Below are 24,818 nucleotides of genomic sequence, written 5' to 3' on the forward strand. Positions count from 1 at the left end.
GAAGGATGATGAGGATGGAGCTGCCAGGCAAGAGAGTTAGAGGAAGACCAAAGAGAAGGTTGATAGATGTAGTGAGGGAATACATGAGGTGAGTTTGTTGGTAATTAAGAGAGGAGGATGCAGGAGATAGGCTTATATGGAAACTGATGACACGCTGTAGCGACCCCTAACGGGACAAGCCGAAAGGAAAAGAATGTTGCAGTTAGAAGCGGCCACTGACTTAAAGGCTTTCTTGCCCATTTTTTTTAGTGACCAATAAAGTGACTCTTCTGACCGCCGCAGTATGAAATTGGATAGATGTGGAACAAAATATTGTTTCAAACAATAGGGGAACTTAAAATGAATGCATTTAAAATTCAACTGAAACCAGTGAAATTGTCGTCTATTCTCTGAAGAAATCATTCCAAGTGTTTATAATATATATTTATAATGTCCAATGGTGTGTAAAAAAGAGAACCTAATATAAATTTACACAATTTGTTGTATGCCACGTTGAGGGGCTGGAGAACAGTTTCTGATGCAATCTGGTAGACAATATCAGCGTCGTGTGACATTAAATTGAAAAAAATGCCTCGAACAGAACAAAACATATAAGCCATAATTCATTTTCTTTAAACATATTCAGTATGTGGTATAAATGTTAATCTTGAGTCAATCCAAACACCAAAATATTTGTACTTATCAACGTTGTGGAGAACTACCATCATTATATTGGTATTTGGTATTTTAAATATTTAGGAATCACTTTGACACCAGATATTTTCATTTCGTGCATGTTTTTATATTTTGTGCATTGATTATTTGAAATTTCATTGAGATGGGGGACAGAAAATGTCCTCCAATTCTGGAAAAATATATAGTGAATGAATATAATTCATTTTAAACAAATAAACAGCAACAGTGATCAGAGAATATAACGATTGAAAAAAAAATGTTTTCTTTGAAGTTTAACGTGTGTTTTGGGATGTCATGTCGTTAACCTTTAACTTCATGTTTTCAACCAATCAGAAGCGTTGTCGACATGTCATGCATCCAATCAAATGTGACGGAGCTACATTTAAAAGCTGCTCCTAAACGCCTTTAAGCGAACAGCACCAGCTGGGTTTTTAAAAGTCACATTTAGATTATTGTCGTTATTTTGTCATTAGCGTGTTAAATTTAAGGTTCGTGCAGCCATGTCGTACATGGAAGGCCGTAGAGTGGTAAGAATAACAAAATATTATAGCTCTGAGCGGTTCCTTCGCTTTGGTTTAGTTGTCGACCGGTTTATGAACAGACATAATTTTGTTTTTCGTAATTACAACATGGCCTTGTAGTTTGACATGAACTTTTTTATTTATTTTTTAAAATGTATTTATTTTCCCCCCCAGCAGCTTCCAGTGACTGATAACCCCCCAAAGATGAGTAAACCATCCGCTGTTGTAACGAGGCGAGCTGCGCTCGTCGAGCGAACCAACGTGCCTGCGGCAGGAGTTAACACAAAGGTAAGGAAAATAGAATGGTCTACTCTAACGCTTCTGAGTTAAAAACCGGACGGAAACACATGGGACATGATGTTATGGTTGCAGTATGGTCCATCCATTTTCTTTACCGCTTATCCTCACTACGAAAATGGTAGCTTTCTTACATTAAATCCAGCATTTGTCATACTCTTGAGCTCATTGACGATAGATGATACTCGCGCAAAGTGTGTTCGTGTTTACTTTGAACTTGAGAGGAAACATGAACTTTCAGTCCAAAATAATAGCAGATGTTTTTGGCGTCTCGAAATTGTTTTGCAATCATAAACTATTAGTAAGAAAGTATATTGCCAATTTATTGCATGCAAGATATCAGCAACATTTAACGTGTTGTAAGTAGTAGACTACCATTGCCAATTACTACAGTAAACAGTGTTTTTTTGTGTGTGAATATTTCTGGCTATTAATAGCACACAGTTTAACCAAAATGCAAGCTATTTGCAAAGTTTGACCTGTAGTAAGTAGTGGCCTCACATTGCCACCTACTACTGCGATCAGATTGAGTGTTTTTATTGGTTTTTGGTGAATATTTTTGATGATTACATTTTGGTTATTCAGCCAATGACACAAAATGTTGTTGTTTTTTCCCCCCTTTGTTTTTTTTTTTTTTTTGTAACGGATGTGTGTTGTTGTTATTTAACCATAAATTAGCCAGTGTTGATGCACGTTTTTTTTTAATTGTTAAAAGTGAGGCTACTGCCATGAATTTGTCCCTCAGGTTAGAAGTCCTGGTTTAGCGAAATATTCTTTATTCAAATTAATGCATGTCTCCTATTTTTAAAGATTACAATATAATAAAGTGTTATAGTTAAATATAATACTACTTCCTTTATTTTCGGCTTTCACCGTTAGGCATTGCCGCAGCATGTCATCTTTTTTCATGTAAGCCTATGCAGTATCTCCTGCATCCTTCTCTCTACCAATATACTATACTACCTCTGGATGTAGCCAAACCATTGAAGTCTGCTCTCCCTAACTTTGTCTCCAAAACGGCTAACCTTGGCTATTCCTCTGAGCTAATTTCTAATCCTATCCAACCTGATCACTCCTAGAGAGAACATAATTTACGCCACCTCCAACTCTGCTTCCTGTTGTCTCTTCAGTGCCACTGTCTCTAATCCGTACATCATGGCTGGCCTCACCACTGTTTTATAAACTTTGCCCTTCATCCTATCAGAGACTCTTATGTCACATAACACACCTGACACCTTCCTCCACCCATTCCAACCTGCTGGGACTTGTTTCTTCACTTCCTTACTACACTCACCATTGCTCTGGACGGTTGACCCCAAGCATTTAAAGTCCTCCACCCTTGCTATCTCTTCTCCCTGCACCCCCTCTCATTTATGCATGTCTATTCTCTTACTTCGGCTAATCTTCATTCCTCTGCTTTCCAGTGCATGTCTCCACCTTTCTAACTGTTCCCCCAGCTGCTCCCTGCTTTCACTGCTGATCACAATGTCATCTGCAAACATCATGGTCCATGGGGATTCCAGTCTAACCTAATCTGTCAGCCAATTAATCACCACTGCAAACAGGAAGGGGCTCAGGGCTGATCCCTGATGCAGTCCCACCTCCACCTTAAATTACTGTCACACCTACAGCACACCTCACCGCTGTTCTGCTGCCCTCGTACATGTCCTGTATTATTCTAACATACTTTTCTGCCACTCCAGACTTCCGCATGCAGTACCACAGTTCCTCTCTGGGTACTTTGTCATTGGCTTTCTCTAGATCTACAAAGACGCAATGTAGCTCCTTCTGACCATCTCTGTACTTCTCCATCAACACCCTCAAGGCAAATGATACATCTGTAGTACTCTTTCTAGGCATGAAACTATACTGTTACTCACAAATACTCACTTCTGTCCTCAGTCTCGTCTCCACTATACTTTTCCATAACTTTGTTGTCTCATCAAATTTATTCCTCTATAGTTCCCACAGCTCTGCACATCAACGTTGTTCTTAAAAATGGGCACCAGTACACTTTTCCTCCATTCCTCAGGCATCTTCTCACTCACTAGAATTCTATTGAACAAGCTGGTCAAAAACTCCACAGCCACCTCTCCTAGATGCTTCCATACCTCCACAGGTATGTCATCAGAACCAACTGCCGTTCCATTTTTTCATCCTCTATAGGGCCTTTCTATCTTCCCCCTGAATAATCATTGCTACTTCTGGTCCCCCACACTTACCTCTTCTCCTTCTCTGTTTCCTCATTCATCAACTCCTCAGTGTTCTTTCCATCCAGCACACTACTGGCACCAGTCAACACATTTCCATCTCCATCCTTCATCACCCTAACCTGCTGCATAGCCATCCCATCTTTTATCCCTCTGTCTGACCAACATGTATAGCTCTTTTTCCTCCTCCTTTAGTGGCCAACCTGCCATACATGTCATTATGTGCCTCTGATCACCTTGGTTGTAGTGGTCCAGTCCTCTGCTCAACACTCTTCCTCTCTCAGCTTCAACCACAAGTTTTCTGCTTTGCCTTTGTCTTCTCAATCTTCCTCCCCACCACCGCGGTATTCTTACACACCCACCATCCTATGCTGTCTCGCCACACTGTCCCTTACTGCTACCGCATAGTCAGTAACCTCCTTCAGATTACATCGTCTGCACAAGATGTAATCCACCGATGTGCTTCTACCTGCGCTCTTGTAGTTCACTCTGTTCCTGCCTCTTCTGGAAGAAAGTGTGTTCACTGCAACCATTTTCATCCATTTTGCAATGTCTCCCATTTGTCCCTCCTAAATCCTTTCCTGGATGCCAAACTTATCCATCACTTCATCACCCCTGTTTCCTTTACCAACATTTCATTACAATCTGCACCACTCACGACTGTCTGGGATGTTCAGAACTACTTTGTCAAGCTCCTTCCAGAATTTCTTTCACCTCGAGGTCACGTCCTGCCTGTGGGACATCACATTATACATTAAACCCTCAATTTCAAGTTTCAGTTTCATCACTTGAGCTCATACTCTTTTCACCTCCAAGAAATCCTTTGCCAACTCTTCCTTTAAAATAACCCCTACTCCATTTCTTGCAATCTACACCATGGTAAAATAATTTGAACCCTGCCCCTAAACTTCTAGCCTTACTGCTTTTGCACCTGCTGTCCTGGACACTATCATCTTTTCTCCTCATCATCATGTCAACAAACTCCCGACCTTTTTTTTGTCATAGTCCTCACATTTACTTCTAGGCTCTGTGCTCTCCTCTTCTTTCTGCCAAAGAACCCGCTTTCCACCTTCTTCGTCTTAGACCCACTAGCTGAATTCCCACCGGCGCCCTGTAGGTTGAATACGCCGGTGGCGGACGTTGTTAACCCGGGCCACAACCAATCCGGTATGGAATTGTTTGGATGAATGCTCATATTTGTTTGGCAAAGTTTTAAGCCACAACCCTCTGCATTTACCTGCGCTTGGGACCGGCCTACAGTTTGCACTGGCTTGTACCCCTAGAGGGCTGCATTTTTTATTATATATATATATATTATATATTTATTTTTATAATATTATTTTTATTATATATATATATATATATATATATATAAAAAAAAAAAACCTTTATTTTGAAACACTGCTACATCCCTGCAAGCATCTTTTTGGGGCAAGAAGTCATTGTAGGTATCTCCCATTTTGACGAGCATATAGTAAATTGGCACTTTGTCTTCATATGTTGACAATTTCAGAATTAACTAGTAATTTTATGTGTGGGTTTAAGGTGCCTCACTGGTGTTACGGAGTTCATGGTAAGGGGAAAGGAAATTTAAAACATTTTTTTAAAGTTCCACCAAAACCAACCTCTTCTGACTGAAATTTTGTAATCTTCAATGTCTTAACAGGGACATTTTGCCAAACCAACTTTTTCTAGTACTTGGGATGTACTCTTGTCTCTATGGTGCCTCTGTATATATGAATTAGTCATCCACTCATTCGCAAGGTCCTGCCGAGAGGACTGAAATCAGGTTATTCGAATTTCTCTTTATCACTCTGGAAGATGTCAGCCTTACCTTTCCGCTCCCGAGCCAGTGTGCTCTCACAAGTGGGTCTTCTACATAGAGGCAACCAGTCAGTGGAAAGGGGGCGAAAGCCAAATATGGCCAAAGCTGGGTCAAACAGACCTAGTTCTTCAACAGAAAAGCTAGGGTCTTTTCTGGACACTCGTGTGACAAAACAAAGGCTTTTTATTTATTTAAAATGAAATTGACAGTTTTATACTAAGTCCATGTTAGAATGTCACTCTGTGGAGGTCTAAATAGCCAAAATACAGGAACTTTAAAATATTTTTACAGGCGGTATTTTCACAGAACTGTAAGATGAAGGTGGCATACAGTAGGTACGGAAAGTATTCAGACACCCTTAAGATTTTCACTATATGTTATATTGCCGCCATTTGCTAAAATAATTTGTTCATTTTTTCCCTCAATGTACACACAGCAGCCCATATTGACAGAAAAAAAATTGAAATTTTTCCAGATTTATTAAAAAAAAAAAACTTAAATATCACACAGCCATAAGTATTCAGACCCTTTGCTGTGACACTTGTACAGCACTTGAGTTAAATATATTTTTTCTGATCATCCTTGAGATGGCTTCATTGGAGTCCAGCTATGTTTGATTATACTGATTGGACTTGATTAGGAAAGCCACATACCTGTCTATATAAGACCTTACAGCTCACAGTACATGTTGGAGCAAATGAGAATCATGAGGTCAAAGGAAATGCCTGAAGAGCTCAGAGACAGAATTGTGGCAAGGCACAGATCTGGCCAAGGTTTAAAAAAATAAATAAATTCTGCTGCACTTAAGGTTCCTAAGAGCACAGTGGCCTCCATAATCCTTAAATGGAAAACGACCAGAACCTAGAGCTGGCCGTCTGGCCAAACTGAGCAACCTGGGGAGAAGAGACTTGGTGAGAGAGGTAAAGAAGAACCCAAAGATCACTGTGGCTGAGCTCCAGAGATGCAGTCAGGAGAGTCGAGAAAGTTCTAGAAAGTAAACTATCACTGCAGCCCTCCACCAGTCGGGGCTTTATGGCAGAGTGGCCCAACAGAAGCCTCTCCTCAGTGCAAGACTCCTGGAGTTTGCTAAAAAAAAAAAAAAACACCTGAAGGACTCCAAGATGGTGAGAAATAAGATTCTCTGGTCTGATGAGACAAAAATTTAACTTTTCGGCCTTCATTCTAACCGGTATATGGAGAAAAGAGAAAACCAGGCACTGCTCATCACCTGTCCAATATAGTCCCAACAGTGAATTATGGTGGTGGCAGCATCATGCTGTGGGGGTGTGTTTCAGCTGCAGGGACAGGACGACTGGTTGCAATCAGAGGAAAGCTGAATGCGGCCAAGTACAGGAATATTATGGACTAAAACCTTTTCCAGAGTGCTCAGGACCTCAGACTGGGCTGAAGGTTCACCTTCTACCAAGACAATGACCCTCAGCACACAGCTAAAATAATGGAGTGGCTTCAGAACAACTCCATGACTGTTCTTGAATGGCCCAGCCTGACCCCCGACTTGAACCCAATTGAGCATCCCTGGAGAGACCTGAAAATGGCTGTCCACCAACGTTCATCATCCAACCTGACAGAACTGGAGAGAATCTGCAAGAAGGAATGACAGAGGATCTCCAAATCCAGGTGTTAAATACTTGTTCCATCATTCCCAAAAATACTTTTTTGTCTTAGCTCAAAAGGGTGTTTCTACTAAATACTGAGCAAAGGTTCTGAATACTTATGGCTGTGTGATTTGTTTTTCTTTAATCTGCAGAAATTGCAACTTTTTAAATTTTATTTTCTAAAGAAATTGTAAATATTGGGTGCTGTGTGTACATTTAATGAGGGGGGAAATTACTTGAATGATTTTAGCAAATGGCTGCAATATAACAGTGAAAAATTTAAGGGGGTCTGAATACTTTCTGTACCCACTGTAGCATTTGATATCAGTGTGCTCCCTGAAATTTGGAATCATTAGTCCTTCACAAGTACATCAATGTCATCTAAGTGTTTTCAGTGGGCAAAATTAGCAACAACAGTTTTATTGAAAAATAGCAGTGAATGTTGTCCATCCCCACGGGCTGGATTGGAACCCCTGAAGGGCTGTACATTTAACAACCCTGATCTACACCATCACTGTGCCCAAAAGGCTCACATTCACGTATCCATTCATACACCAGAGGGCAGCTGCTTTCCTGGAAGATACTGCCAGGCCCACTGACCCAGTGTTTTGCCCAAAGACACTTTGACATCGGCCAGTCGGAGCCACGATTCAAACCGCCGACTCTTGGAGGAGACAGACTAAAACGCCGTGAAGCGTGAGACAATTTAAATGGGACTGCAGAATTGAACAAATCTTTGTTGCTCTCCAACGGACAAATTGTCTACTGTTGGAAAACTGCTACAATTTACTAACAGCTTCAAATGTGCAACAGAATAAAACACATCTGTATGAAAAGTGCCAATGTGAAGGGGGCTATGGTGCATTTTTATTGGAGAGAAAAATGGTTTGGCTCTTATTGTATTTTATGCTTTATTACAGCTGTTGTGTAAGTGTTATATAAATTTGAGAACCAAAAATGTACAGAGCCACATTAAACAATATAATGTGGCCAGTAGTGCGCTAATACTGAGCAAATTATGCAGGGTGATGGAGTTGCAACAATGAATTCACTAATAATGGCACTACAGAGCTGTGCAAACTGTCATTATGAAATTGAGTCAACTGTTTAAGATGTTTATGGCAAAAGAGCAAAGAAGCTCTTGGAAATTTTGTGGGTTTTGGTGTGCAATGTTCAGTGGTGCCTTATGTTCTACCTGTGTTTCACGACTGCTTTTCTGCCTCCAGAAATGGGGACAAGGCAAAGCACCTGGAGCTCAGAAGGCTAAAGCAGTGGTTCAGGTTCAAACAACAGCAGATCCATTTCCTCTGGTTTCAGAGGCATCAGCTGATGTGTCAAAGAAAGAAGAGGATGCACAACTGTGCCAGGCTTTCTCCAACACACTGCTTCCAGTGGAGGATGTAGACGAGCAGGATACCGGCATGCCCCAGCTGTGCTCTGAATATGTGAAGGAGATCTACACTTATTTGCACCGGCTGGAAGTAATCTTTTTTTTTTTTTTCACTCTGTCCGCCTTGTTACATGATGGAACACAATATACTCAGTGTCTTATTGCTCTTTTGCATAGGTAGAGCAGGCTGTACATGCGAACTACATGCAGGGTTATGATATCACTGAGCGAATGCGAGCGCTTCTCATCGACTGGATGGTTCAGGTTCATGCCAGGTTCCAGCTGCTGCAGGAGACCTTGTATCTCTCTGTTGCCGTCCTCGATCGGTTTCTCCAGGTAGGAGCTATGTAATGTATTTTATTTTTTTTAAGTTTTATGGACTTTGGTTAAGTGAAAGAGACCAAACAGGCAACCATGCTGCCCTGCAGGTTCAGCCAGTTTCTCGTAGAAAGCTGCAGCTCGTTGGTGTGACTGCAATGCTGCTTGCCTGCAAGTATGAGGAGATGTATCCTCTAGAGGTGGGAGAGTTTGCCTACATTACAGACAATGCATTTACCAAGGCTCAGATTTTGGAGATGGAGCAGCTAGTTCTGAAGCGCCTCAACTTTCAGCTCGGGCGTCCTGTTCCGCTACATTTCCTCAGGAGAGCTTCAAAAGTGGCTAATGTAAGCTTGTGTAGTTCCTCAAGTTGACAGACTGATTTGCGCAAGTGTCTTACCTGACAATGCTTACTGCAGTTTTGACGTCTACTTGTGCTGATCCACATTGACAAATGTTTCACTTGGGCACGTTTTCTCACAGTCGGACATACAAATGCACACACTGTCCAAGTATCTGATGGAGTTGACCCTCATTGACTACCAAATGGTGCATTATCACCCTTCTGAGATTGCTGCTGCTGCTATGTGCCTCTCTCAGCTGCTGCTGAATGGACTAGCTTGGGTCAGTTGGATAGTAGCCTGCAACATTGTTCATATTCGTAGTCAGCCTGAGTTGTGTATACAGGCTCACTTGATTTTATAATTATTATTATTTTTATTTTTTTTATGGAATCGTTTTGCTGTCTTCCCTGTTAGTCGACCACACAGGCACACTACTCAACGTACGACGAGGCACACCTGAAGCCCATCATGCAGCACATGGCCAAAAATGTTGAGATGGTAAATAGCGGGAAGACAAAGTTCCAGGTGAGTGGCTGGTGGGCGGGCGGCATGGTGAATGACTGGTTATCACATCTGCCTCACAGTTCTGGGGACCCGGTTTCAAATCCGGACTCGCCGCTGTGGAGTTTGCATGTTCTCCCTGTGCCTGTGTGGCTTTTCTATGGGTTCTCTGGTTTCTTCCCACATCCCAAAACATGCATGATAGGTTTATTGAAAACTCTAAATTGCCTATAGGTGTGAATGTGAGTGGAAATGGTTGTTTGTTTATATGTTCCCTGCGATTGGTTGGCGACCAGTTCAGGGTGTACTCCGAAGATAGCTGGGATAGGCTCCAGCACACCCGTGTGAGGATAAGCAGTACGGAAAATGGTGGGATGGTGAGACAATGAGGTCAACAAGAAGCACAGACATTGTCCCAAAAATTACAATATCATGGAAAAGTTTATTTCCATAATTCCATTAACCATTATTTAAGCAATTTCATTTGTTTATTTTTTTAAATAATTTGGGCTTCCAGCTCATAAACTAACAAAATCAGGAATTCAAAAAATTTGAATACTGTGGCAAAATCGGTCCAAATTTTGCAGGCCATAAATAAGTGTCACACACTAATGAGCTACTAAACTCAAAGCACCTGCACAGGTTTCCCCAGGTGTCATTAAATTGCTTCAGTTTGGTTCAATATGGGGAAGACTGCAGACTTGACAACTGGCCAGAAGACCATCATTGATACCCTCCATAGGATGGATGAGCCGCAAAAGTTCATAGCTAAGGAGACTGGCTGTTCACAGAGTGCTGTGTCCAAGCATATCAATGGAAAGTCTAGTGGAAGGACAAAATGTGGCAGGAGAAGATTCACCAGCAAAAGAGATGACCATGGGCTTTAGTAGCTTATCAAAGGGAGAAGATTCAAGAATCTAGCAGAGATCCAGGAAGAGTGGAACGAGGCGGGAGTCACAGCTTAAAAAAACCACCACATTCAGACTTATCCGGGAGATGGGCTACAACTGGCTGGTTCCTCGGGTCAAGCCGCTTCTGAGCCTGAGCCAATGTAGGAAGCATCTCAACTGGGCCGAGGAGGAGAATGACTAGACTGTTGGGTAGTGGTCCAAGGTCCTCTTTTTCAATGAAAGTAAAGTGTGCCTTTCATTCGGGAATCAAGGTTCACTGGTTTGGAGGAAGACTGGTGAAGAAGAGAACACAAGCTGCTTGACATCCAGTGTGAAATATCCACAGTCAGTCATGATTTGGGGTGCAAATTCCGGTGCAGGTGTTGGTAAAGTCTTCTTTCTTAAATCCAAGGTCACCGCAACAGTCTACCAGAATGTTTTAGAGGACTTCATGATTCCTTCTGCTGAGGATCTGTATGGAGATGCAGATTTAATCTTTCAGCAGGACCTGGCCCCTGCCCATACTGCCAGAAGCACCAAACCTGGTTTGATGCCCATGCCATCACAGTGCTTGACTGGCTAGCCAATTTGCCCGATCTAAACCCCATTGAGAATCTATGGGGTATTATCAAAAGGAAAATGAGGGGCAACTGACAGCAAGCAAAGAAATTTGGGCTTCCATAACTCGAAGGCAATGCCACAGGCTGATTGGCTCAATGCCACGGTGCATCGAGGCAATGATTAATCCGTTCGATTCCCAATTAAGTATTGATTGTTTTGAAAGTGCCATATTTAGATTTTTAATGTGACCCTAATTTATTTTTTTCTAAACCAAATGAGAAATAAATGATTTCTTCACAATACTAAATTTTATTTATTTTTAATTTTTTTTTTAATTCCTGATTTTGTGGGTTTTATGAGCTGAGTTTGCATGTTCTCCCCGTGCCTGCGTGGGTTTTCTCTGGGCACTCCGGTTTCCGCCCACATCCCAAAAACATGCATGGTAGGTTGATTGAAGTCTCTAAATTGCCCGTAGGTGTGAACGTGAGGGCGAATGGTTGTTTGTTTATATGTGCCCTGCGATTGGCTGGCAACCAGTTCAGGGTGTACCCCGCCTCCTGCCCGATGATAGCTGGGATAGGCTCCAGCACGCCCGCGACCCTTGTGAGGATAAGGGAGTAGGAAAATGGATGGATGGATAAACAAAGACTTGAAATTGTTTAAATTGTGGGCCCTGAATCTATAATCTGTGAAAGTTTAACTTTTTGAATGGAATTATGGAAATAAACTTTTCAATAATTTTAAAAAAATTTTTGGGAAAGGGTCTGTATGTGATGTATTTAGCAGTGTATCCACCCCTGTCTGTGTTGGCAGTTGTCACGCAACGAGCAGCTTGTGCGAGTTCACACTTTGACCGCGCACTGGGAAAAGCGATCGAACCGTTCTCATTAATCCAAGGCTTCAGTTTTCATATCGATCAAGTACACATGCAGGCTGCAAATCTTGAACATCCATCCATCCATTTTCTGAGCCGCTTCTCCTCACTAAGGTCGCAGGCGTGCTGGAGCCTATCCCAGCTGTCATCGGGCAGGAGGCGGGGTACACCCTGAACTGGTCGCCAGCCAATCGCAGGGCACATAGAAACAAACAACCATTCGCACTCACAGTCATGCCTACGGGCAATTTAGAGTCTCCAATTCATGCATGTTTTGGGGATGTGGGAGGAAACCGGAGTGCCCGGAGAAAACCCACGCAGGCACGGGGAGAACATGCAAACTCCACACAGGCGGGGCCGGGGGTTGAACCCGGGTCCTCAGAACTGTGAGGCTGACGCAAATCTTGAACAGTTTCCCCAAAATTTACAGTTGACAAACGACCGTCAAAAAGATCACCGGCACGGACATCGCCGCTGGCTGGCTTGTGACGCACTAATTTCATAACTTTTATCAACTAAAAATGTCTCTTTATTGTGCTATATTTATCTCTTACTATTTTAACTTGTTCAGTGTTTATTCATTCTCGGGTCTGAATTTTTTTGTTTTTTCTTTTCATGTTTTGTGTGCAGCATTCTCGAAAAAATGTTAACTTTGGAATTCATGAAAATATGGTTAGAATTATTGTATAGTTAGCAAGCTTTCTGATATGAAAGCTCCAAACTTCTCCAAAACCTGTATGTACTGTTCAGCATTAATGGTGCCTTCACAGATGTGTAAATTACCCATGCCATTGGCACTAACACAGCCCCATACCATCACAGATGCAGGCTTTTGAACTTTGCGTCCATAACAGTCCTGATGGTTCTTTTCCTCTTTGGCCCCGAGGACACGACGTCCACAATTTCCAAAAACAATTTAAAATGTGGACTCATTGGACCACAGAACACTTTTCCACTTTGCATCAGTCCATCTTAAATGAGCTGGCGGCGTTTCTGGGTGTTGTTGATAAATGGCTTTTGCTTTACATTGTAGAGTTTAAAGTTGCACTTACGGATGTAGCGTTGAACTTTATTTACTGACATTGGTTTTCTGAAGTATTCCTGAGCCCATGTGGTGATATCCTTTCCACATTGATGTCGGTTTTTGAAGTAGTGCGGGATCGAAGGTCACATTCAATTTTGGTTTTCGGCCTTGCCGCTTACATGCAGTGATTTGTCCAGATTCTCTGAACCTTTTGATGATATGGACCGTACATGATGAAATTCTAAATTCCTTGCAATTGTACGTTGAGGAACATTGTCCTTAAACTGTTCGCCTATTTTCTCACGCACTTGTTCACACAAAGGTGAACCTCGTCCCATCTTTGCTTGTGAATGACTGAGCAATTCAGGGAAGCTCCTTTTTATACCCAATCTTGGCACCCACCTGTTACCAATTAGCCTGTTCACCTGTGGTATGTTCCAAACAGGTGTTTGATGAGCATTCCTCAACTGTCTTTTTTGCCACCTGTCCCAGCTTTTTTGGAATGTGTTGCAGCCATAAAATTCTAAGTTAATGATTTGCTAAAAACAAAAAAGTTTCAGTTTGAAGATTACATATATTGTCTTTGTAGTGTATTCAATTAAATATAGGTTGAACAGATTTGCAAATCAATGTATTGTTTGTATTTGTGTAACACAACGTCCCAACTTCGTTGGAATTGGGGTTGTAGAATGGATTCAGATTCATTAACATAGGCATGGTGGTGTGAACAAAAATTTACCAGCATGCACGTGTCATGAATCTGACTGATTTAGTCTATACGCTCAACTTGTGTGCAGAGCAAGACTATTTCTAGGCATTTATTAGTAAATGAGGCCCAGTGTGAGAAGTGTCTCTCTCTTTGCAGGCTGTCAGGAACAAGTACTCAAGCAGCAAGTTGATGACAATCAGCCTGATTCCTCAGCTCAAGTCGCCACTCGTCACCAACATGACCGCTGCTCTCAATGCTACTTAAACTCTTTGCACATTTTTATTGCCTCCAGATGCACTTTATCTTAAATCTCAAACTCCCCTTGTTTTTATTTTTGACTTTTTTTATTAGGAGATGGTAGTCTTTGTGCGATGCATGAACATGTACCACTGCACCTCCTAATGACATTAAAGTGACCTGCTGTCAAAGTATTGTACGTAAGTTTTCAGTTGGTATTCCACTAATCTAATTGCTTTTAATGGCACTTAAACGTTTTAGTTTTGAATATGATGGGCAACTGTATTTAGATTTGAATGTGCACACTTGACTGGTCAAATGTACACAAACCTGGTAACAGGCAATTTGGAGGTGTGGTAAAGCCTTCCAGAGATGTTTTGGTTGTTCCAAGATTAATGGAGTATGACTGCGCTGATGTAAGAAGTGCAATTTTCTTCAGATTGAAAAAGGTTTTTGGTTTTGTGCCCTGGCGAGTCATTGAATCTCTTGAAATGGGGTGGGAGGGTGTGGTGTTGGTAAAGTGGAAATGTTTTCCCATAAGATTTACAAACATGGTGGTAACCAGCTTTCTGTTGCGTATTCCTGCAAGCATCTTCTGCATTCTCTTAATCTAAATCTGAGTTCTAACTTGATTTCCCCTGAACTGGAAATGGGATCATTCAGGTCCAGAACAGCTGATTCAAATTAATTTAAGTATGATCACCTTGAACAAAGCTCGTTCACCGCCGTGACCCAAAGACAGAGATGTTTTTTTCACCTTGGAAATCGATAGAAATATGTCGTTACATAAATATTCCTTGGAATTGGAGGTTAATCCAGGTGTTTAAAATATCCATCCATCCATCCATCTTCCTGACCCGCTTATCCTCACTAGGGTCGCGGGCGTGCTGGAACGTATCCCAGCTGACTCTGGGCGAGAGGCGGGGACATACGAACAACAACCATTCGCCCTCACAGTCACACCTACGGGCAATGTAGAGTCTCCAATTAACCTACCATGCATGTTTTTGGGACGTGGGAGGAAACCGGAGTGAAATAAGTTTAATTACTGCAGGAGCAGTGATGGGATACACAGGACGTATCCCAGCCACAAGACATTTGGAAGATGAAAATGACATTGAATTAGACTCCATGGGGGAGTTAAGTTTGACAACATTCTAATTTGTTTAGTAAGATTGTTTTAGAAGACTTACAATTAATCAATTTCAATTAAATTAAAAACAAAATTGAATAACAGAACAAATTCTAACCAACAAAAACATTCATTTTAATTTTGGAAATTACATTTTCAATTCAAATATTAAATATTGAAATTTTGAAGTTTCAAATGTTTGGAAAATTTTAAGTTAATTTATTTTGACAATGAATGAACTCATGATGTAATTAAATTAATACAAATAATGACTAAAATTGTTCATTTTACAAATAAAATCCATTTTAAAATGTTATTTAGAATTAACCTAAATTAATCATTTATTACAACAAAAACATTAATTTATGTAATCATATTGAACCAATCAACCAATTACAAGATAAATGATTACAAAATAGATCAAATGAAACAATGTAATTCAATTTTAGGTAAATCAGCTTAATGTGAAAACTTTCGTGGGTCTTGATAAATGCTCGTAAGGTCATACAATGGAAAGAGCCCCGTGGACTCTGCCCAACCCTGAATTAGACTGCTCCCATTTTGAGCCGCAGCAAGTCTATCAAACATATGAAATGAAACAAAATATCACTTGCAATTCTGTGGAACTATTTCTCTCAGATCATTGAAAACTCTAAATTGCCGGTAGGTGTGAATGTGAGTGCGAATGGTTGTTTGTATGTGCCCTGCGATTGGCTGGCAACCAGTTCAGGGTGTACCCCACCTCCTGCCCGATGACAGCTGGGATAGGCTCCAGCACGCCCGCGACCCTAGTGAGGAGAAGCGGCTCGGATGGATGGATTACAGGTATTACAGGTAATAGCAATTCACCTGCAACAGTGACTTTTCTCACCGGTGGACACATCGTTGCCAGTGGTGGATCTAGAGAGAGGTCATGGGAGGCAAGTGCCCCCCTAACACTGTCTGCACCCTGCTGTGGGAATGGAATTCTTTACCATTCTTGCTTGATGTACAATTTAAGTTGTTCAACAGTCTCTCGTCGTATTTTGCGCCTCATAATGCAGCACACATTTTCAATGGGAGACGGGTCTGGACTGCTGACAGGCCAGTCTGGCACTCGGACTCTTTTACTATGAAGTCACACTGTTGTAACAAATGCAGAATGTGGCTTGCCATTATCTTGCTGAAATAAGCAGGGACGCTCCTGAAAAAGACATTCCCTGGGAGTAAGCATGTGTTGCTCTAAAATTTTAAGCATTAATGCTCCCTTCAAATTTTGTGTTACCTATGCCATCACAGATGTTGGCTTTTGAACTTTGCGTTGATAAAAACCTGGATGATCCTTTACCTCTTTTTTTTTTTTTTTTTTTTTAAATCTGTCCTATTAAGCTGCATAGCCTTGCAGAATGCTGGATCTGTATGCCTTTGTGCTGGAACAGTTTTGCTGTGCAACAGGGGAGTTTGAAATACTTCCTCTGCTTATTTAAACATTTTTTAATTATTCTTGTTTATTGAAAATGCAGCCGGACAGAAAGAGGGACAAAGTGGACAAGGGGACTCGTGGTGAAAACCACAGCAGAACAATGGTGAGACAGTCCAGATATTTGAACACAAGTAACATTACAACAGTTATTTGTAGGGGGGGCAGGACATGCAATAACTAACCAAGAGAAACCGATGAGAGGACAGAAAAGGGCAGGACAGTATGTGGGAAAATGAGCAAGGCAGTGCTACTGTCGAGTGGTGCGGTGGGAGTCTTTTTTTTTTTTAAGAATCAGAATCATCTTTATTTGCCAAGTATGTCCAAAAAACACACAAGGAATTTGTCTCCGGTAGTTGGAGCCGCTCTAATACGACAACAGACAGCCAATTGACAGAGGAAACACTTTGGAGACATAAAGACATTGACAAAAAAAATAGTCACTGAGCAGTAAAGGGTTGCTAGTTATCTACAACCCCAATTCCAATCAAGTTGGGATGTTGTGTTAAACATAAATAAAAACAGAATACAATGATTTGCAAATCATGTTCAACCTATATTTAATTGAATACACTACAAAGACAAGATATTTAATGTTCAAACTGATAAATGTTATTGTTTTTAGCAAATAATTGTGAACTTAGAATCTTATGGCTGCAAGACGTTCCAAAAAAGCTGCGACAGGTGACAAAAAAAGACTGAGAAAGTTGAGGAATGCTCATCAAACACCTGTTTGAAACATCCCAATTGGGAACAGGTGGGTGCCATGATTGGGTATAAAAGGAGCTTCCCTGAATTGCTCAGTCATTCACAAGCAAAGATGAGGCGAGGTTCACCTCTTTGTGAACAAGTGCGTGAGAAAATAGTCGAACAGTTTAAGGACAATGTTCCTCAATGTACAATTGCAAGGAATTTAGGGATTTCATCATCTACGGTCCATAATATCATCAAAAGGTTCAGAGAATCTGGAGAAATCACTGCATGTAATCGGCAAGGCCGAAAACCAACATTGAATGCCCGTGACCTTCAATCACCTCAGGCGGCACTGCATCAAAAACCGACATCAAAATTCAATGTGACCTTCGATCCCACACTACTTCAAAAACCGACATCAATGTGGAAAGGATATCACCACATGGGCTCAGGAACACTTCAGAAAACCAATGTCAGTAAATACAGTTCGGCGCTACATCCGTAAGTGCAACTTGAAACTCTACTATGCAAAGCAAAATGCCATTTATCAATAACACCCAGAAACGCCGCCGGCTTCTCTGGCCCCGAGCTCATCTAAGATGGACTGATGCAAAGTGGAAAAGTGTTCTGTGGTCCGACGAGTCCACATTACAAATTGTTTTTGGAAATTGTGGACGTTGTGTCCTTCGGGCCAAAGAGGAAAAGAATCATCCAGACTGTTATGGACGCAAAGTTCAAAAGCCAGCATCTGTGATGGTATGTGGCTGTGTTAGTGCCAATGGCATGGGTAACTTACACATCCGTAAAGGCACCATTAATGCTGAAAGATACATACAGGTTTTGGAGAAACATATGCTGCCATCCAAGCAACGTCTTTTTCATGGACGCACCTGTTTGTTTCAGCAAGACAATGCCAAACCACATTCTGCACGTGTTACAACAGCCGTGGCTTCGTAGTAAAAGAGTGCGGGTACTAGACTGGCCTGCCTGTTGTCCAGACCTATTCTCCCATTGAAAATGTGTGGCGCATTATGAAGCGTAAAATACGACAACGGAGACCTCGGACTGTTGAACAGCTGAAGCTGTACATCAAGCAAGAATGGGAAAGAATTCCACCTACAACGCTTCAACAATTAGAGTCCTCAGTTCCCAAACGTTTATTGAATGTTGTTAAAAGAAAAGGGGATGTAACACAGTAGGTAAACATGACCCTGTCCCAGCTTTTTTGGAACGTGTTGCAGCCATAAAATTCCAAGTTAATGATTATTTGCTAAAAACAATCAAGTTTATCAGTTTAAACATTAGATATCTTGTCTTTGTAGTGTATGCAATGAAATATAGGTTGAACATGATTTGCAAATCATTGTATTCTGTTTTTATTTATGTTTAACACAACGTCCCAGCTTCATTGGAATTGGGGTTGTAGTAATGCCGGTACAAATTTTATTTTATTTTTTTGACAATTGTGCAAAAAGATGCAGAGTCCTCTAGCACTTAGAGCAGTTCGAATGACAAATATTGCAATAGTCCGGTGCAATAACCATTGTGCAAAGGGCGCCCAGACTTCAAAGAATGTATGTAGTTTAAAGTGACTAGTAGTGCGATAATCTGGGACAATGTTGATTGTGCAAATGGGGCAGATGTTACTCTGGCATGAGTGGCCAGTATTGTTCAACAAAAGATATGCAAATAGTGCAGCGTGGCGACACTACTTTGAGACTTTTTTAGTGTCTAAACACCTGTAACAACCAGTGAGTTGAGATGTTAGTATAACCTGTGTTGTTATAAGTGATTCCAGCACAATTAATTAAAGTCTATAGTGTATCTATCGAACTTATTAGTGAATGAATACCAAATCAGATGCATGTTAGTCTACTGGTGTATGGAGTTGCTGAGTCGGCACATCGAGGAAGGGTGCATGCCGCCATCTTTCTAACTGTTCCTCCAGCTGCTTCCTGCTCTCACTGCAGATCACAATGTCATCTGCAAACATCATCGTCCAGCGGGATTCCAGTATAACCATCTGTCAGTCTATCCATCACCACTGCAAACAGGAAGGGGCTCAGGGCTGATCCCTGATGCAGTCCCACCTCCACCATAAACTCCTTTGTCACACCTACAGCACACCTCACACCGCTGTTCTGCTGCCCTTGTACATGTCCTGTATTATTCTAACATACTTCTCTGTCACTCCAGACTTCTGCATGCAGTACCACAGTTCCTCTCTGGGTACTCTGTCATAGGCTTTCTCTAGATCTACAAAGACACAATGTAGCTCCTTCTGACCTTCTCTGTACTTCTCCATCAACACCCTCAAGGCAAATGATACATCTGCAGTGCTCTTTCTCGGCATGAAACTGTACTGTTGCTCGCAAATACTCACTTCTGTCCTGAGTCTAGCCTCCACTCCTCTTTCCCATAACTTCATTGTGTGGCTCATCAACTTTATTCCTCTATAGTTGCCACAGCTCCGCACATCACCTTTGTTCTTAAAAATGGGCACCAGTACACTTTTCCTCCATTCCTCAGGCATCTTCTCACACACTAGAATTCTATTGAACAAGCTGGTCAAAAACTCCACAGCCACCTCTCCTAGATGCTTCCATACCTCCACAGGTATGTCATCGGGACCAACTGCTTTTCCATTTTTCATCTTCTTTAGTGCCTTTCTAACTTCCCTCTTACTAATCATTGCTACTTTCTGGTCCACTACACTTTCCTCATCTACTCTTCCTTCTTTCTCATTTTCCTCATTCATCAACTTCTCAAAGTATTATTTCCATTTATCCAGCACACTACTGGCACTAGTCAACATATTTCCATGTCTATCCTTAATCACCCTAACCTGCTGCACATCCTTCCCATCTCTATTCCTCTGTCTGGCAAACATCTATAGATCTTTTTCTCCTTTAGTGTCCAACCTGGCATACGTTTTATGGCAAAATATAGTCTATATACTGTATTATATTATCCCAACATAGTTTTGATTGACTTTGTTTCTTCAATATTCGTTTTATCTTGTGACTTTTTCAAATGTACTGAGTAGCTTAGTTGTTTCTTCCCTTCTGTCATCCTGTCTCGTGGTTCTACCAACCTCCCTTTTCTCTCAAGGACAAGATAAGACGTGAATAGGTCTTTTTCTTTTCCTCCTTTAATTAGGCATTGCTCTTCCGTGTGCGTCTCAGAGACAGGCAGAGACGTAATGCATCTGTAACTTCTCTTGACTCGCTCTCTCTCTGCAAAAATATTATTAAAACTGCAAAAGACAAAATTTTTCCTTATTTAATTTATAAAACAAACTTGATGTCAGAAGTGGGATTCTAGGATTAATTGTCGATCCAGCGGACCCCGGGAGTGATTGATCATCCAGGAACAACGCACGAGTCCTGCCTCCACCCAAAGAATTAGGACGTGGGGGCTGCCGGGGCTCTGGATGTCGGCTATCACCTCAGGATCCAAACGGACCTGTTGTCCTCCAAATACAGAATTACTGTAAATAAAATTGTAATTTCTTGAAAATTGGACCATTTTATATGGTGGACTGTATTTGAAACAATCCTTTCTTTGTACAACCCCAATTCCAATGAAGTTGGGACGTTGTGTTAAAAATATATAAAAACAGAATACGATGATTTGCGAATCATGTTCAACTTATCTTTTATTGAATACACTACAAAGACGAGATATTTAATGTTCAAATTGATAAACTTTATTGTTTTTAGCAAATAATTATTAACTTAGAATTTTATGTCTCCAACACGTTCCAAAAAAGCTGGTATGTTTACCACTGTGTTACATCACCTTTTCTTTTAACAACATTCAATAAACGTTTGGGAACTGAGGACACTAATTGTTGAAGCTTTGTAGGTGGAATTCTTTCCTTTCAAGAAATTGTGCTCCGTTTTGAAAGTCAGATTTTTATATCTTCTTTGTCGGAACTGCTGCTACATCTACAGTATATTTAGAAAACTAACAGACCTGTAGCACCATGCTACATGCAAATAGTTTTCATCCGCACTGGTTGATTAATAACATATCTGATGGACAGATTCAGCAACAAAGACACATCTATCAAGGGCCGTTAGGGACTTTATTCAGGATTAGCTCTCACACTTACTTTTCAAATGCTTTCACACACACACAAACTACCGAAAGGCTCTCATGAGGACTACCCAAACACTCTCATTCCTACGAGTCGTGCTCTCATTAACACTACTCAAATGCTCTCATGTGCACGCGTCTTGCTCTCATCAATACCACTCAAATGCGTTCACGCGAGCATGTCAATCACATTCTCGCACGCATCACTGGCATTCACGAGTTCATGTCAATCATGCTCACACGTGAATAGTGTAAATCTTTTATTCGGTAGTTCAATTCAAAAAGTGAAATTATAGAGATGAACTGCACACACTCAAGAGTGAAGTATTTCATATTTAAAATATGTATTATCTTGATGACTGGAGCACATAGCAAATAAAAAAAAAATCCCCATATTGAGAAACTAAAATATAACGTCAAACGAAATAGTGACTTAATTCAAGAAATAATGATTTTTAATGTAGAAATTAGGCTGGAACTTGCCCTCTGAAAAGTACTTCAGCGTTTCATCACTCATGAGTACTGAAGAAAAAACTTTTCAACTATATTCTAATTTATTGAGAGGTACCGATATTTTAAAAAGTCATGAAATGTTTGACTCTGACTGTGTGTAGTCTGGAGTGAATATCTATGATACGAGTTTCATTACGACAATTAAATTCCTTCATTCCCTTTGGACACCTCATTAGGTACACCGGAGCAGGGGAGCTTAAACGCGACTATCCGGCCATCCTGCCCGCAACGAACCCTATACGTTTCAGATTGTAACGCAGAAACTCTGCCTTGAGTCCAGGAGTAAACACACGTCCGCTGCGCTTTAGCCCGAATGGCACATTTATTCGCCAGAATCCGCGACCGAATAATGGCGTCTCGCTCTTGATAGATGAGCCAGCCTAGCCCTACCTCATAGATGACACGGCTTCTGATTGGCCGACCAATACGTCATATCCTACTGCACTTACACATTAAAAGCAGTCATTTTAAATCAATGAGGAAAAGCGTTATTGAAACACAATAATCAACAAGTATACGACATATATACATTAAATATATATATGTATGTACTATACAGTATAATGCTATGTAACGCTACTGCTTAAGTTAGGCTTACTATTGTACTTTATGGCTGTTGGTCAATGCCATATTTTATTTTGAAACCACTTTTCAACTCATATAAATACCCGCTCACGTACACGCCTCAAATGTTTGCGCACATTCATAACATTCTGGCATCAGCGGAGACCATCAGAACGGTGTCAAATGCGACAAGCGGCCTGTCTGTCACTCTGTCTGTCTGATAGATCGATCTATCTCAAGACTCTCTCTCTCTCTCTCTCTCTCTCTCTCTCTCTCTCTCTACATACATATATATTTTTAATGTATGTTTAATTTATGCTGCCGAATAGATGTGCCATTCAGGCTAAAGCGCAGCGGACGTGTGTTTACTCCTGGACTCAAGGCAGAGTTTCAACACCGCTGCGTTACAATATGAAATGTATACGGTTCGTTGCGGGCAGGATGGCCGGATAGTCGCGTTTAAGCTCCCCTGCGCCGGTGTACCTAATAAAATAAAAATTCCAGCCAAATTTCTACATTAAAAATCAGTATTTCTTGAATTAATTCACTATTTTGTTTGACGTTATATTTTAATTTCTCAGTATGGGGAATTATTTTTATTTGCTATGTGCTGCCGTCATCAAAATAATACATATTTTAAATATGAAATACTTCACTCTTGAGTGTGTGCAGTTCATCTCTATAATTTAACTTTTTGAATTGAACTACCTCATAAAAGATGTACACTATTGTGAGCATGATTGACATGAACTCGTGAATGCCAGTGATGTGTGCGAGAATGTGATTGACATGCTCACGTGAACGCATTTGACTAGTGTTGATGAGAGCAAGACGCGTGAGTGTGAGAGCATTTGAGTAATGTAAATGAGAATATTTGACGAGTGTAAATGAGAGCATTTGAGTAGTTTCAATGAGAGCATTTGAGTAGGGGAAATGAGAGCACTTGAGTAGTGTAAATTAGAGCATATGAGTAGTGTGAGAGCATTTGACTTGTGTAAATGAGAGCATTTGACTAGTGTAAATGAGAGCATTTGAGTAATGTAAATGAGAGCATTTGACTACTGTAAATGAGAGCATTTGAGTAATGTAAATGAGAGCATTTGAGTAATGTAAATGAGAGCATTTGACTAGTGTAAATAAGAGCATTTGACTATTGTAAATGAGATTATTTGGGTAGTGTAAATGAGAGCATTTGAGTTGTCAATGAGAGCATTTGAGTAGTCAATGAGAGCATTTGAGTAGTGTTAATGAGAGCAAGACTTGTGTATATTGCAGGCTAAATGTTAACTTTTCATTTAAACTGTTAACCATGAAAGTCTTGAGTTATTTTTCAGAACTGCTTCCCAAGTGGTTACAGAAATGTAAGTGTCTCACACACCTGAGTGACACACCTGATGCCAGTGCCACTATAATTATGTCTGCACATTGTTGTTTGTTACCAACACCCTGATGAAGGCTGATATACTTTTTTTTTCTTTTTGTATGTTTGAGCCCAAAGAAATGAACTGTTTTTACATGAATGTTATCCAACTGAGTGCCTGGATCTAGAATCAAAGGTCCTTTTGTACGTTGTATAATGCTTGTCCTCATTTGGGTTTTGTTTGATGGTTAGGGTTAGCCCCCACACCCCCTCCCATTTTTCCCTTTCCCAGGTGACTTTGGGCCAGATACGAGGTACACCCTGGACTGGTCACCATCCAATTCAAACAACCATTCACACTCGACTAGAATAGCGTTGAGAAAACCAAGCAAGCAAGCACGGGTAAAACATGCAAATTCCACATAGGAAAGCGAGAGCATAGATTCTAATCCCGAACATCAGAACTGTGAGGCAGACGCACTGTATATTAATAAATACAAAATAATACTGTATGCCTACTAATTAAAAACAGGATGTGTTGGTTTCATGTGCATTCAATCTTGGACTTAATTTATTCCGCATTACTTCAAGGCTTTTTGCCTGCCTCAATTCACATATTGTATCATCGTAACAAATATCAAAGTAAACTCTAGGCCTCAATCAATTCATTTCTCCTTGAGAAATGCCACATTTCTGTTGAGCTTTTACCAAACAATTTTTCATTCCCCCCCCCCATTTGTTTATTGGAACTCTTGCCTTACAGAATGACCTTGCTGAAAGTTCATTCATGTGACAGCTCAACTCATCTTGTGCATTTGAAGTAACAGTCCATGTCACTGGCCTTAAATGTAGCACATTGAGTAAAAAAAGTGGGACTTGAGGTCAGTTGTGCAGTTACGATCTAAACAATGAGGCATTTACAATAGCGCTGTGATCTCAACTTTGTGACATTGGAGGCTAGAGAATGACCCCATTTAGAATGTGACTGTGGCTCACGTTCTCTC

At 40.8% G+C, this 24,818-nt stretch overlaps 1 protein-coding gene across 1 annotated transcript; it reads left to right on the forward strand.

Annotated features, from left to right (window-relative positions):
- Nucleotides 1-1,075: 1,075 nt before the first annotated feature.
- Nucleotides 1,076-14,458, forward strand: LOC133415008 (G2/mitotic-specific cyclin-B2-like). The gene is made up of 8 exons (XM_061700793.1): nt 1,076-1,202; nt 1,371-1,484; nt 8,371-8,625; nt 8,712-8,870; nt 8,963-9,199; nt 9,336-9,476; nt 9,611-9,721; nt 13,912-14,458. The coding sequence occupies exons 1-8, from the start codon at nt 1,176-1,178 to the stop codon at nt 14,017-14,019; spliced, it is 1,152 nt and encodes a 383-aa protein (XP_061556777.1). The 5' UTR covers nt 1,076-1,175; the 3' UTR covers nt 14,020-14,458.
- The last annotated feature ends 10,360 nt before the right edge of the window (nt 14,459-24,818 follow it).

This window comes from Phycodurus eques, chromosome 2 (genome assembly GCF_024500275.1).
Source record: "Phycodurus eques isolate BA_2022a chromosome 2, UOR_Pequ_1.1, whole genome shotgun sequence".
NCBI lineage: Eukaryota > Metazoa > Chordata > Actinopteri > Syngnathiformes > Syngnathidae > Phycodurus > Phycodurus eques.

Excerpts from the sequence above, each read along its gene's own strand:
- LOC133415008 (XM_061700793.1), top strand. The coding sequence starts at position 1,176 with ATGTCGTACATGGAAGGCCGTAGAGTG. Across the intron at positions 9,477-9,610 it reads TGCTGAATGGACTAGCTTGG|TCGACCACACAGGCACACTA; the intron begins GTCAGTTGGATA and ends CTTCCCTGTTAG. Across the intron at positions 9,722-13,911 it reads GCGGGAAGACAAAGTTCCAG|GCTGTCAGGAACAAGTACTC; the intron begins GTGAGTGGCTGG and ends CTCTCTTTGCAG.